Source organism: Vipera ursinii (assembly GCF_947247035.1).
Source record: "Vipera ursinii genome assembly, chromosome: 8".
NCBI classification, from domain to species: Eukaryota; Metazoa; Chordata; class Lepidosauria; order Squamata; family Viperidae; genus Vipera; species Vipera ursinii.
In genome coordinates this window covers 2973861-2987523 of record NC_139519.1, presented here as the reverse complement: position 1 = coordinate 2987523, position 13663 = coordinate 2973861, and the positions used below count along the sequence as shown (strand labels likewise).

Below are 13663 nucleotides of genomic sequence, written 5' to 3'. Positions count from 1 at the left end.
AAACCGCAACCAAAAGCCCACTTATTTATCGCAAAGTGCCAGGACCGCATCAGCATTGTGGTGCCCTCAGGAGGGAGCCAGGGAGGCGCCTCTGAGTGCCGCCTCTGGCACGCAAAACCTGGGGGCACAAAAATGGGCCACCATGCTGCAAGGTGCAAAAATGGCCACCTCCATGCCACAGGGTACAGATACAAGGCGCTGCACCATATAAGAATGGGGCAGGGCCCGTGAGTATCACGCAGCCACTAGCTCTGCCCCATTTGCAGTGCTTGCATGCTCACGGCCCCGTGCGCAGACGCACACATGTAAAATGCTTCCCCCTCCCTTTTCTTCCAGTCCACCAATTGACGATGGTTGGTGACCTCTGCTCTACCCCTCTACTCAGGCTTGCTAGTTGGCTGCTTTGCCTCCTTTGTGCTGGGCGGGGCTCCTGCTCTGGGCAGCTGGTGGCGGCCTGATGGACCTGCTGCTGGTGGTGCGCGAGCGAACAGAAAGGGCTCTGAGTGCCGCCTCCGGCACGCGTGCCATAGGTTCGCCACCACTGGTGTAGGACATTTCCTGTCTCTTTCTTGCTATTTACGTTTTACTATTCTCATTTTTCCACTTTTTCCAATGTTCTAAATCTCTTTTTGAGAACCAATGTGGTGTAGTAATTAAATTTACCAGGGTAGAAACCAGGAGTTTGTGAATTCTAGTCTCGCTTTGAGCCAGTTATTCTTTCTCAGCCTCAGGAAGAAAGCAAGGGAAAGCGACTTCCGAAGTGTTGCCAAGAAAACTGCAGGAACTTTTCCAGGCAGTTGCCAAGAATCATAGCTGACTTAGAAATACTCCCTCTTATTTTTTTAAAGCATTAATTTCTAAAAGCATAGCTATATTTTATGACATCTTAAAACTAACAAATTTATTATGATGGTTTAGTGCAGCGGTAGGCAACCTCGGCTCTTTTATGACTCATGGACTCCAACTCCCAGAATTCCTGAGTCAGCTATGCTGACTCAGGAATTCTGGGAGTTGAAGTCCATGAGTCATAAAAGAGCCGAGGTTGCCTACCCCTGGTTTAGTGGATGTTTGTCGCTTTAACAAGAAGGCTGGAGTTCAGTCCTGAAAGAGGAGAATTATACAGAACCAACTGCTGGGATCCCGGCAATGAATAAAGGAGGAAAAGAGAAGAATTAGAAGAGGAGTACGTGAAATGATTGCTGTAAAGTGAGTGAACATAAATCTTCACTGACAGATGCCCTTTCACTGAATAGCTAGCTAATATATACAAAATATTAGGAAGCCTTTTTCTTTTTTTACAATGTAAGAAAAATATAAGCCTTCTAATGAATTCCAGTTTCAATATTTTGAAATGCAGTGGGATTTTGTATGGAATTTGAGACAAATTTCAATACTAAACAACCAGTCACTTGGTCTTCCTCTGGCACTCTGTAGTGCTTTCTCAAATTAACCAATTGTATTAAAAGGCATAAGCATAGCACAGCTCTCCTTCTCGTAGCAGTAAGTATATCACTATTTATTTAGCATTCCTTACAAGCACAGATAAAAATGCTGAATTTCACTAACATGTGCACAGCCCCCCCGAAGGCTATGGAAAAATACACCACGCTGGAAGGTTTATCAGCTGGAGACGTGATCGTTCTGAGAGAAGCCAAACCCAACTATTGGTACACAGGACAAAAGGATCGCCAATGTCCAAATGTTTCGCCTATTTCAATTGCAACAAATATATAATGAAATACTTCTGCTTTAATCAAAGCATTCTTTTTGTGATTCAAGTCAGTTTTTTGACTCCTGGTGACTGCATTTTTCTAGGCAAGATTTTCAGAAGTGGTTTGCGTTCTTCTCCTCCTGCTTCCTCCTGGCCGAGAGAGAATGACAGGCCCAAGATCGCCCAGATGGCTTTGTGCCTAACATGCGACTAGAACTGACAATTTTCTGGTTTCTAGCTTGACGCCTTAATCACTACACCAGACTGGTGCTCAAAGCAAGTTAAAAAACCTCATAGTTTGGGCATCAAAGTAGATTTTAACACATACAGTACATATAAATATTTTAAAAAATAAATTGAAGAATCAGTTTGGTGCAGTAGATATTAAAGCTAGAAATTGGGCAATTGCAAATTCTAATCTCATTTTAGACATGAAGCCAGTTGGGTGACTTTGGAGAAGGAGGAGAAAGGAGGAAGAGAAAGGAGGAGGAGGAGGAGAAAAGAAAAAATATTGTTATGAATCAGATTTTGAAAAGCACTGATATGAAGACACAAAAAGAATAAAAACTAAATAATGTTATTGCAAAGCAAATTTCTAGTAATAACTAGAATAACTACAATAATACAATATTGTTGATTGTTTTTAGGATCCTTGTGCTTTTAAGTAAAGGAAGCAAGATCCATAAATGTCTGGGTTTGACAATCACTCCCGAGTCAAGACTTAAAAAAAAAAGTTTGAGTCCCTCTAAGTTACTAATGACCCCCTAATTTAAGAACCCCCATTTCATGCTCAACATACTTGACAACTGACATAACTTATTGCTTTTATTGTAGAAAATTTGATACCTACAAACCTACACTGGTAAATCTGAGAGCTGTAAAGAAATTAAAACCAATGCAAACTCAGTGAAATACCTTTATTACCTGTGATCTGGATCAGAATTGTTAGGGGAGGAATCAGAATGCAAAACTCCGACTGGGAGATTCTTCTCCTGGAGGGAAACATAAGATTGCAAGTCAAGATAAGGAAAAACAAAACAGCCAGTGAAGAGATGAGAAGAAGAGAGAAGGGTGAAAAAGGCAAAACCAATTGGCAATAAACTTCCTTTTCCTGCATTCTCTCTCACTCAGAAGGAAGATTTGAAGGGGAAGGAAATTAATCCATGGCTGCACAAAAGCTCAGATGAACCAAGGCCTGAAAAATCAGTAGTCCAAAACTCAGGATGTGAAGATGTCTTGAAAGAGGAAAGACAGCAAGGATTGAAACATATGCGAAGAGTTACAAAACTTTCATGCTCAGCCCAGGCTCCTCCCCTTCATTAACCCGCCTGGGGCACATCCACTTGAATGTTCTCATTAGAAGCCTTGCTGGAACAGCTGGAACTAACAGCATCTGCATCAAACTTCAGTGCTGCCAAAATGACAACATGCAATGAAATAAACATCTGATGCAAATACGTAAGTTGGCACAATTGGAGTGATTTTGCATGCCCATGACCAGAGGATCTTTGGTTTTCAACTCTCCCGTGGTTTTCCCTAAGACTCATCATGTGACTCATCATTGGGTAGAAGTTTTCAATATTTGAACCTGATTGGAAGGCGTACCACTGAAAGGATTTACAGCAGGGGTGTCAAACTCGCCAAGTCACGTGACGTATTGCGACATATCATGACTTTTTTCCCATTGCCGGCAGTGGGGTGGGTGCGGTTTCGCCATGACGCATCCGGCCCGTGGGCCGACAGTTTGACACCCCTGATTTACAGGAACCTGCATGCTGCCAACCCATTAGAAAACAAATTGGAATAGGTTAGTTCTCATATTGCTCTAAATCATACAACTGAGCGTAGAAGCAGGTTAGGGTTAGGGTTAAGGTTATGAATAAATACCAACTACCAGCTAGCTGCTTGACCTGGGCTGGGAGGCTCTTCTGACATCCCACCAAGGGAAAAACAATCCAAACAATTCTCTGTCTGGAATTGAACAGGCACTGGACTATAATCAGTGGTCAGCTGTACATTAATGGAAGTCTACTTATGGAAGAAGAATGGTTCTCATAGGCAAGAACCTGAGTGTGTTGCTTTTCAGAAAAGCAGCTTAGCTCCTTTGCTAGAGTCATCCCTCGCATGCTGTGCAAGGAGTGTGGCCTGGTGCCAGGTGAGGTGGACAGACACTTGTGCCAAGGCAGAAATACCACCCAGTGGCCTCCCCTCCCTCCCTGGGTTTCTAACACACCTCATCAGGGTGCTCCTCCTCGGTTCTTTGGCCTTTCTTTTTCTTTTCCTTCTTCTTGTCATCCACTTTCTCTTTTCCAGGAATAATGTTATCAATCCAAGCCAGATCGTGCTGGGAAAAGACAAAATCCAACATCTTCCGGACTAAAATCAAAGCTAAAATCTGAAAGGCAAGAAACAATATAAAAATAAGTATCTTAGGTCACAATAGTGAGCCATTTCGCAGGTCCCTTGGCTGGGCTACAGCCGTCCCCTCCAAGCTGCTACAAACACCCTCCATTTGGTGCTTGAAAAGGATTGTGTGGTGCACAGGAGAAAGGGCAAGATTTATTACATTGTACTCAAAATAAGACATGAGCTGGCCTGGAAGCAAGAAAGAACGATTACTCCTCATTGTTGTGCTGAGAGATTGTGCTCTCCTGCAGCCACCACCATTGATTATATAATTATTGGTCACATCTCAATATCCAGTGCAAAGGATTGCTTTCTGGGAAAAGGATATGGGTGAAGAAACGTCTTGGATGAGAAATGAAACATCTTCAAAGAAAAACAAGACAGTCCAATTGCCTTGTGAAAAAACACCTATGGGTCCTTTAGTCTTTCAGTCTTTCATAGGTGAAACCTGGCTCAAAAACAGCCACTGTGGGAGGGACCTTGGAGTCCTAGTGGATGATCACTTAGATGAGAGCCAGCAGTGTATGGCAGCAGCCTAAAAAGCTAATACAATCTTTAGTTGTATAAACAGGCATAGAATCAAAATCATGTGAAGCATTAGTACCATTTTATAAATCCTTAATAAGACCACACCTGGAATACTGCAACCATTTTTGGTCATTACACCACAAAAAAGATGTTGGAAAAGTTCAGAGAAGAGCAACTAAGATGATCAAAGGCCTAGAGATTAAAACGTGTGAAGAATGGTTGCAGGATTTGGAAATGGCCAGTCTAGAGAAAAGAAGGACTATGGTGGGACACGATAGCAGTATTCCAATATTTGAGGGGCTGCCACAACGAGGGGGGGGGAATCAATGTCAAGAGTGATTCCCTTTTCACCTAGTTTCTTCTCCACTGTCAACTTGACAACAATTGGGAGTGGGGTGGTTGAATTGCATGGGGTGGGAATGGAATGCCAAGAATCCATCTGCAGATTGTGAGACAATGTTCCTCCCTTCAAGGTCACGCTGCAGGTGTTTGAGTGATTCAGGCAGTTCCCATAAAAAAGGAGCATAGTTGATTGGACATTGCAATGGACTGAAGGAGACAGTCAAAGGGGGAATTCAAGTTTAATTATGTGGGTATTAGAGCAGGAAATTCAGAGCTGGTTTAGCTGAGTTTGTACCAATGTAGTGTATTCAATAAAAATAGTACTTTTGGGAAGAACAATGTCCCAGGAGTTCCTTTCTTGGATTTGCCAGTTGGACGTCTGACAGTCAACTTATTTTCCAAAGCACCAGAGGGCACAACAAGAAACAATGGAGGCACTTCTGGTGAAGACATGGCCAGCAGCTGACGTGCCCTGAGAGACTCATCTCTCTGGACTGTCATTTTTCCAACTCAGCAACAGAAAGAACAGGCTTCTTCTTGTTTATCTGACCCTCCTGGATTAGGGAGTGCCTCAAGATTCTTTGATAACAGCATCAGACCGCAAGCTGTTTTAGAAGCCGTGCTTCAGGACAGCAGGTGAGCTGAAGCTGCTGGAGGGCGGGGCAGAAACCACGTCGGAGTTGGATGAAACAGCCATTATGGAATTTATTTTTCAAATCGACAATAAGCCGTGCCCTTCATTTCATAATCAATTTGTGAGCTTATTACCTTTATGAGCTAAAAGAGGCTCTCTTTAACTACAGCTTAGTACCCCTTTTTGAAAAGGGTTGCTGAAGGCAGTCAAAAGAAGGAAGTGTGGCATACTTTTTCTGGTGAAATATAAAGATAAAAGCTGTGACTTTTAATTTACTACATTTAAAATAATTTGTAGTTTTGTAGTGGTGGTGTTGATGGTTGAAATGTTCCGATTTTCCAGAAAAAGGAAAGGAGAGAAAAGAAAGGAAGAAAGAAGTAACATTTTTTTGACCACTAGAGGGAGACGTCTAATTTTGATTTGGAATCTGTTATTAAAGAGATAAAAAACATTTTTCAAAAGTCTATACAGAAAATCAAATATACAATAAATTCTCTAAAGGTGTCAGTGATACAGAGGAGATTAAAAAAGATTATCAATCCTGTTACGTATTGCGTTGGTTCAAAGCACGATGCAAGACAAGCAGGTAAAAACAGGAACATGCTTTATTGAGCTGCTGGAACAGAAGAGTCCGCACCCATATCAGGATGGCCACTAGGTGGCAGCCAATAGGTTCAAAGTATTACAGTTCCTACATAAATCAGCCAATGGCTGAGCAGGAGACTCTAAGTCTGGCTAAATCCCCCAAGCTGTACACAGGCAACCGTTAGCAGCAATCACAGACAGGTGAACTTTGCACACAAGAAAAAACCCCAATACATTACAAATCCACTGTAGGAAACTATCAACTCACTGTGTCAACTCTACCAATGCTGGATAATTCAAATAACCTAGCTGTACCTTTGGAATAGAAAGCTAATGTCAATTTCTATTATGATGATGGTTTGAATAAAAACCTCCTAGTGCAATTGAAACAAGAGTGTAAAGTAAATTTACAACTCTTAAGAAGGCAAGCTTGGGACTTTTTCCTTCTGGACATCAACAAGGTGGAGATTTTTTTGAGAAAGAAAAGTATGGTTGTTGTCTTAGAGATGGAGACTTCACAGGCCAAGAACTCCTTGAAGAAAAGTGACACCCTTGAGAAGAAAAAAAAAACCCTCATTCTATGAAGACCAGCTGGGGGGAGTGTCTTAAATTTAATGATTTAATTAGGATGGATTTTTACAAGTTTTGACATATGTATTGAAAGAAAGTATTAAGGTAGCTTTGTATGTATACAATAGGTTTGTAAATATATACCCTCTTTTTTGATTTTTTGTTTTGTTTAGCTTTGTTTGTTTGTCTGTTCCTTTTGTAAAACTGTGAAAACCCTGATGTAGTTTTGTGCTTTGGGTTTAAAATGAAGGGGTTTTTTTGCTTTAGTTTTGTTCTGTTTTCACTTATGTATAAAATATTTGAGTATTTAGGACGCTGAGCTTGTCAATCAGAAGGTCGGCAGTTTGGTGGGTCGAATCCCGAGTGCCGCGTAACAGAGTGAGCGCCTGTCACTCGTCCCAGCTTCTGCCAACCTAGCAGTTCGAAAGCACGTAAAAATGCAAGTAGATATGTTATCTTAATTACATTTAAGAATTTAACTCTATTTTTCCATATGAACCACCTCACACTTTTACATTTCTTTTAAGAAATAGATAAAACAGTAGAAAGAAAGAAAAGCAAAAGTAAAGAAGCATTAAAAATAACATACTACCTAAAGTATTCCTCTTAGCTAATATGTATTTATTTCCTAAAGGGACGTGGTGTGGCTCAGTGGGTTAGGACGCTGAGCTTGTCGATCAGAAGGTCGGCAGTTTGGCAGGTCGAATCCCGAGTGCCGCGTAACAGAGTGAGCGCCTGTTACTCGTCCCAGCTTCTGCCAACCTAGCAGTTCGAAAGCACGTAAAAATGCAAGTAGAAAAATAGGGACCACTACGGTGGGAAGGTAACAGCGTTCCGTGCGCCTTTGGCGTCTAGTCATGCCGGCCACATGACCACGGAGACATCCTCGGACAAGCGCTGGCTCTTCGGCTTTGAAACGGAGATGAGCACCGGCCCCTAGAGTCGGAAACGACTAGCACGCGTGTGCGGGGGAACCTTTACCTTTCCTTTAAAATATTAAAACTAGGGAAAGTGTTTTCTCCGTTTAGGGTAAAAAAATTGAATCCTTACTGAGGATTCTTTTAATATGAATCAGATATATATTATCTCCCACAGCAATGTGAAGTAGAGATGGTTAAACTGATACTTTTATCCAAAGATAAGAATACATTTAGGCTAGCTTTTGTCTTGAAATTGTTACCAGATTTGGTGCTTGCAGTGAAAAAGAAAATAAAAACTTGGTTTTGTTTTTGTCAATCCGATAGGTGTTTTGTTATAGAAGTGGTTCGTGCATATTGTTGTGTAAAAGCAAAAGTTGTGAATGTAATGTCATCTTCTACTGTGTTAAAGAGAGTCAGAGGTTGGTGCCTTTCTCTTTTCTTCTTTTCCTACACTATGTTCTTTTTCTTTTACCTCCCCCATTTTCTAATTCTCTATTACTTTTTTAAAATTCTGTTTGTATTTTATATTTTGATGAATCAATAAAATTATTTTTTTTTTTAAAATAATGGATGGAAACTCATCAAGGAGAGAAGCAACCTGGAATTAAGGAGAAACTTCCTAACCGTGAGGACAATTAACCAGTGGAACAGCTTCCCACCAGAAGTTTTCGGCGCTCCATCACTGGAGGTTTTTAAGAAGAGGCTAGACCAGGGGTAGGCAACCTCGGCTCTTTTATGACTCGTGGACTTCAACTCCCAGAATTCCTGAGCCAGCTATGCTGGCTCAGGAATTCTGGGAGTTGAAGTCCACGAGTCATAAAAGAGCCGAGGTTGCCGACCCCTGGGCTAGACAGTCACTTGTCTGAGATGGTCTAGGTTCTCCTGCTTGAGCAGGGGGCTGGACTAGAAGACCTCTAAGGTCCCTTCCGGTTCTGTTCTGCTTGATTGACCATCAATCGTGATTCAGGCTGCTGCTGATTGATTTAAGAGCGGATCACCCCGAAAGAGCACAACTTTTGGACCAAGATTTATAAGTGGAACTGGGCCCCAGATCAAGTTGTAACATGACATGGAGGTGCCTACCATCACAGGGAAGATAATGGCTGCCACGGTGGATTTCAGGATCCAGAGGATGGCCAAGCAGACAATCTGAATGGTAGTGAACAAGTGGATTTTTCGAAGGGGCACGTGACGCAGGTAGGCATAATCTGGTTGGTGCTTGGCTGGCATGAAGAAGAGTTTGCAGCGTTCCCAAAACTATTAAGGGAAAAAACCCAATGAAATATTACTACTGGTTGCAGGCAAAAGGCACTGGAAAGCAGTAGAAACAGATGCTGTTACCAGCTGCATCTAAGAAAGTGCATCAAAACAGGATTTTTACCAAGAATGTCTGAAGACTTAAAAAGTCAAGATGGCAGCCATATCAGTGCAACTGAAGTATCTACCCATACAACACATACAAAAAAAAACACAGGCAGAGCTTCGATTGTGCTCTCCATTGTGGTTGCCATCAATCTTGCTCATATCCTGCTGAAATCCCTGATTGCTATAATTCTTTCCCTTAAACAGATGATGCTAGTAATAAACTTTTATAAGGTGCTTCTCTACTTTCTTACCGTGTTGTGTGAAGTTGAGGTGTACCACAATGTCCTTCTGGACTGTGTCACAAGTGGGGTTTATTAGCTATGAGGTTAGGGGAGGAGCCCCCTCACTCACACACAATCTATAAGGTCAAAATCCTGGCCTGCTTACCTTGCATCCTGCCCACATCTCATCTGAAAGGCCCACAAAACTCTGTTCCCCATTCACACTGACTGTAGGACTTGCACCCAGCAGTGACTCCAAATGAGAAAAAGTGGAGCACTTAATGCCTATGCTCCAAAAAACCCTGGGAAAATAATCCAGATTTTTCAAGGTTCATATGTATTATTTCAATTTATGATCCTTTTCAGGTTGAATTCATACCCAGTTTTGGGATAGATACAGCTTTGTTTAATCTGCCATCTGCCATATTTCCCTGTTTTTCTCTTGGACCCCTCATCAAATTCCAGTGTGATCAACAATTGTATCTTCTAACAATTGTAACAGTTAAAAACACTGGTTAGGTTCACGAATTGCACACAACCATATGTTTTGTTTTGGCGATATTGCAGTAAGTGGAACCAACCATTGTAGTTTTAGTTATGTGTGAACTAAACAACTATTTTTTATTCAGTGAACTATGGTTTAAAAATCAGTTATGCAGAAAGTATGAATCTAGCCACAGCATAATTTTTTTCTTGAAAAAGTAGATTGTCTCTTACAGTTTTGACTCTGGGTAGTGAAATAGGCTATGAACGGTCCACTGGATGACCCTTTTCTAAGAAAGACTTATATTGTGCTGTACAACTGGAGGAGTGCAAAACCTTCTGTGTAGCTTATCCGAACCATTATTCAGAAAGTTACTGTCCAGAATGACAAGTGCCTGGGTTTGTCTTGTGCCCTCATTATTTCCAGGGCCAATTAAAAAGGGCTCTAGAGGAAGCAGATCACTTGGACTTTTAGTTATCCATCTTTGTCCCTGTCCATGTAAGGCTGTCAAGTTGCTTTCTCAGTGTTGGAGGCTATTCAGGCATATATGGAGAAGTGCAGCCTTCAGCTCAACTCTGACAAGGATGGTTGGCTATGGGTTGTAGGGTCTTCCATGTCTTGGAACCTTCCGAACTATAACTCTGGACAGGACAACACTGCTCTGACAGAGTTGGTGGACAGCTGGGGGTCCCCCTGGACTCATGGCTCCTGGTTGAAGAGAAGATGGCAGCCATGGCCAGGAGAGCCTGTTGCACCTATTCCTGGATCAGGAAAATCTGCTAATGATCACTCTCTGTAGGGAGTGTAGGCAATGGCCTTGAAGGGCAGAAGAAAGAGCCGGCACCAAGGCCATTGTTAGATAAGCAGATTCCGACTCTTTCAAGATATTGGTTGGTTTCTTAAAAGGGTCCTTTGGATCTGAAGTCCAGTTTTGTCTCACTCTCTTCCTCCTGCCTAATTGAAAACAGGAAGAAGCCCAATCTGGCAAGGTGGCTTCTTGCATGGAAATTCAGTGGTGACCGACAGCACAAATGCAAAGCTCCCAGCAGAAGCCCCTGTATCCATACCTGAATGCCATTGAGTGAGGCCACTCCCATGTAGAGAAAGATTCCGTACAGGACGGGCATGGGGATATACTGCGGCAGAGAAAGCAAGCAGCCAGGTGAGGGACACATACACATTGCTGAGTTCCAAAAGGTGAACCTGCTTTTCAGAAATCAACTACTTAAAACTGCAATCTGATACAGGTGGTCCTCGCTTATTGAGTGTTTCATTTAGTGACTGTTGGAAGTTACGATAGTGGGGGAAAAAACTTTGTGACCAGTCCCCATATTTCCATTGCAGGATCCCCAGTCGTGTGATTGCCATTTGGGTGCTTCGCAATTGCCTTGTCAACAAGCAGAGCTAATAGAGAAGGCAGAAGTAAAATGGCAAATTGTGGTTACATGATGTTTGCTTAACAATCAAAGGGGAAATGAGGTCATAAGTCCATTGTGGTCACACGATTTCCACTTGGTAACCATGGCACTTACTGACCAAGTTGCCAATCCCAGTTATGGTCACTAACTAAGGACTAGCTGTACTGCACAGAATGAATTTTATTTTGAGTAAATAGCTATTAATCTCGCCTGTCATTTCAGGTGGTGGTTTAAAATTTCTGGGCCATTTGCTAAGCCCACATCATGAGGCTAAGATTCTTTACCTTGAGAATAGGTGCCAGGAAGACCGAAATCCCAGTCAGAACGAAGACAACGATCCCCGTGACTCTCTGCTCCCTGTTAAAGATCAGAACACAGGTTTGGAGTTCTGCCCTTCAGTGAAACCTTTACATATTTTATAGATTCCCAGGTTTAACGACTCCTTCCAGTATGCCTTATGTTCAGACACCACCCACCCCAGTATTCTGTGGTGTTTGTTCCAGAGGAGCTGCAGAGTTCAACTGCAAAGAGCAGAAAGCAAATCTGCAGCAATCCTTGTGCTGCTCTGCATGGAACCATCCCATTCTGTCCCCAAACTGAAGCTGAGCAGACAAGGAGGCTGTCATAAATGCCTCCTGGGGGTGGGGGAAGCCCCCTAAAGAGTGAAGGCAGCCGACAAAAGCGTGCTAGGGCTTTTCTGGCCCTACTTGCAGGTTTTTCTACACTGGGGTTTGGGGGGTTGTAGAAGAGACAGATGGCTGTTATTGTGTCTGCCACTATCTGTCTACAATTATGCTTATTAGGGGCTTATTAGTTTTAATTTTATGTTAGCTGTCCCAAGTTATTGTTGTCAGATGAATAGCTCTATAAATTGATTTAAATAAAGTTACTCCACCTTTTATAACTATTTTAATCAGCTGCAAATGGACCTAATACTCCTGCCTTTTAGTTTCCTCACATAAATAACTGAAATTATGCCACCACGTTTAGTGTTTCCAGTAGCTTATATCATAAATCGATGCACACATAAAATAAAAACTCCATTAGAAACAAAAATTACGTCAACAGAGCATTTAAGTTTCCTATTTCAACAATTGTCCCCAAATGTCACAGCTTTCCTAATGCTGGGGATGGGGGAGACTATTTCAAAGTGAAATAGTTTTTGGTGTTCTCTGAGCCTGGTTGTTTTCCCGCAGATATTTTCCCAAGCTTAACGTCATCGGTGTTAGTAGGGAGTGGGCCTTGCTCTCAGTCTGTCTTCCAGTGGCTTGCCCTGTCAGTGTTGATGGGGGTGGTCTTCTGTCTTCTGCCCACGCTCTCTACCAACACTGGCAGGGCAAGCCACTAGAATGGGGAATCCAATTGGAGCATCTGCTCCCAGAATTCCCGTCACTATTGCTGAATGGCACTGATCTTAAAGTTGCTGCGGCTGAGAGACTGCTGAACTGTTTGCCCATCATCCCAGCATTGTTGCATCCTTGACTCAGGCGAGAGAAACCTTTTCAATGGCTTCCAGGAAACCCTCACCTCACTCCTAGGAACTGCGGTTGTTCTCCTGGTGCACTGGTCTCTGTCTCCATCTTCAAACTATCAATGTGTGCTATGGAAATTACGGTGGCTGCCACATACCAGGGGAGCCCCATGAATGAACACACCGCCATGAGGACTCCAACCCAGAACAAGTCCAAATGGTAGCCTGAAGCTTTCTAAAAGAAAGAGGTAAGGGCAGTTGAAAAAAGGGGGAAAGGGGGCAACCCCCCAAAAAAACCCTCTGAGTTGTAAAGTGTGCTGAAGTTTTTTCTTTGTCCAAAATAAGAGAAAAACCAAAATCGATACACCACAATCCAGTTTGATTTTTTATTGGCCCTTTGGGATGTGCAGGGATGTGACTCAAATACACAACCCAACATAATAGATAGGGAAGCAGAAGGAATGATGAAAAATCTTCTGAGCACTCACTGGTTGACTTTGCCAACAGTTACTTTCTTAGCTGGTTAGGCAAATGAATAATTACAAAATACAAACATTTCCTTGGCGAGCACAATATGTTGGTAAGCTATCATGCCCAAACGATACAACATGCCATAGAAAGCTAAACAAGTTTAAAAGAAACCCAATTAGACTCTCTGTTTTAAGCTGATCTTGGTTTAATATATCGTACCAACTCCATTGCCTCGTGTCTGAATCTTTGCCCAGTGTGACAGAAATGGGGTTGAACAGCCTCCCAACTTTCTTTGTGTACCAGTTCACAATGGCAATGTACAAGAAGACAGAAGGAAAAACAGACCCTCAGCTTGTGCTCCTTTCTGTTCACAATGACTGCTGTAATTTGCTGGTCCATGAAGATCAGGATAGTGACCAAAAGAGCTGGAAGTGCACTTGCCAAGTAGATCCACCAGGGGTTTTTTCCAAAGGGGAACACAAACCATCCTCGATCCAAGCGTGTGGGCTGGAAGTAGAATTCGGAAGGAGCAGGTTA

General features: G+C 42.4%; 2 protein-coding genes across 2 annotated transcripts in view; one reads left to right on the top strand and one right to left on the bottom strand.

The window, feature by feature from the left end:
* The window catches only part of BOLA3 (bolA family member 3), a 460366-nt gene that overhangs the window by 21417 nt on the left and 425286 nt on the right, over positions 1–13663 (top strand). The gene's annotated exons all lie outside the window — the stretch shown is intronic.
* Positions 1–13663, bottom strand: part of SLC4A5 (solute carrier family 4 member 5) — a gene marked incomplete at its 3' end in the record, with an annotated part of 60546 nt that overhangs the window by 464 nt on the left and 46419 nt on the right. The window contains exons 16-22 of the mRNA XM_083368436.1: positions 13472–13633; positions 12712–12890; positions 11469–11541; positions 10834–10902; positions 8780–8953; positions 3945–4106; positions 2636–2703 (exon numbers count right to left, since the gene is read on the bottom strand). Coding sequence (XP_083224562.1) covers positions 2636–2703; positions 3945–4106; positions 8780–8953; positions 10834–10902; positions 11469–11541; positions 12712–12890; positions 13472–13633 — 887 coding nt within the window. The remainder of the gene's footprint in view (positions 1–2635; positions 2704–3944; positions 4107–8779; positions 8954–10833; positions 10903–11468; positions 11542–12711; positions 12891–13471; positions 13634–13663) is intronic.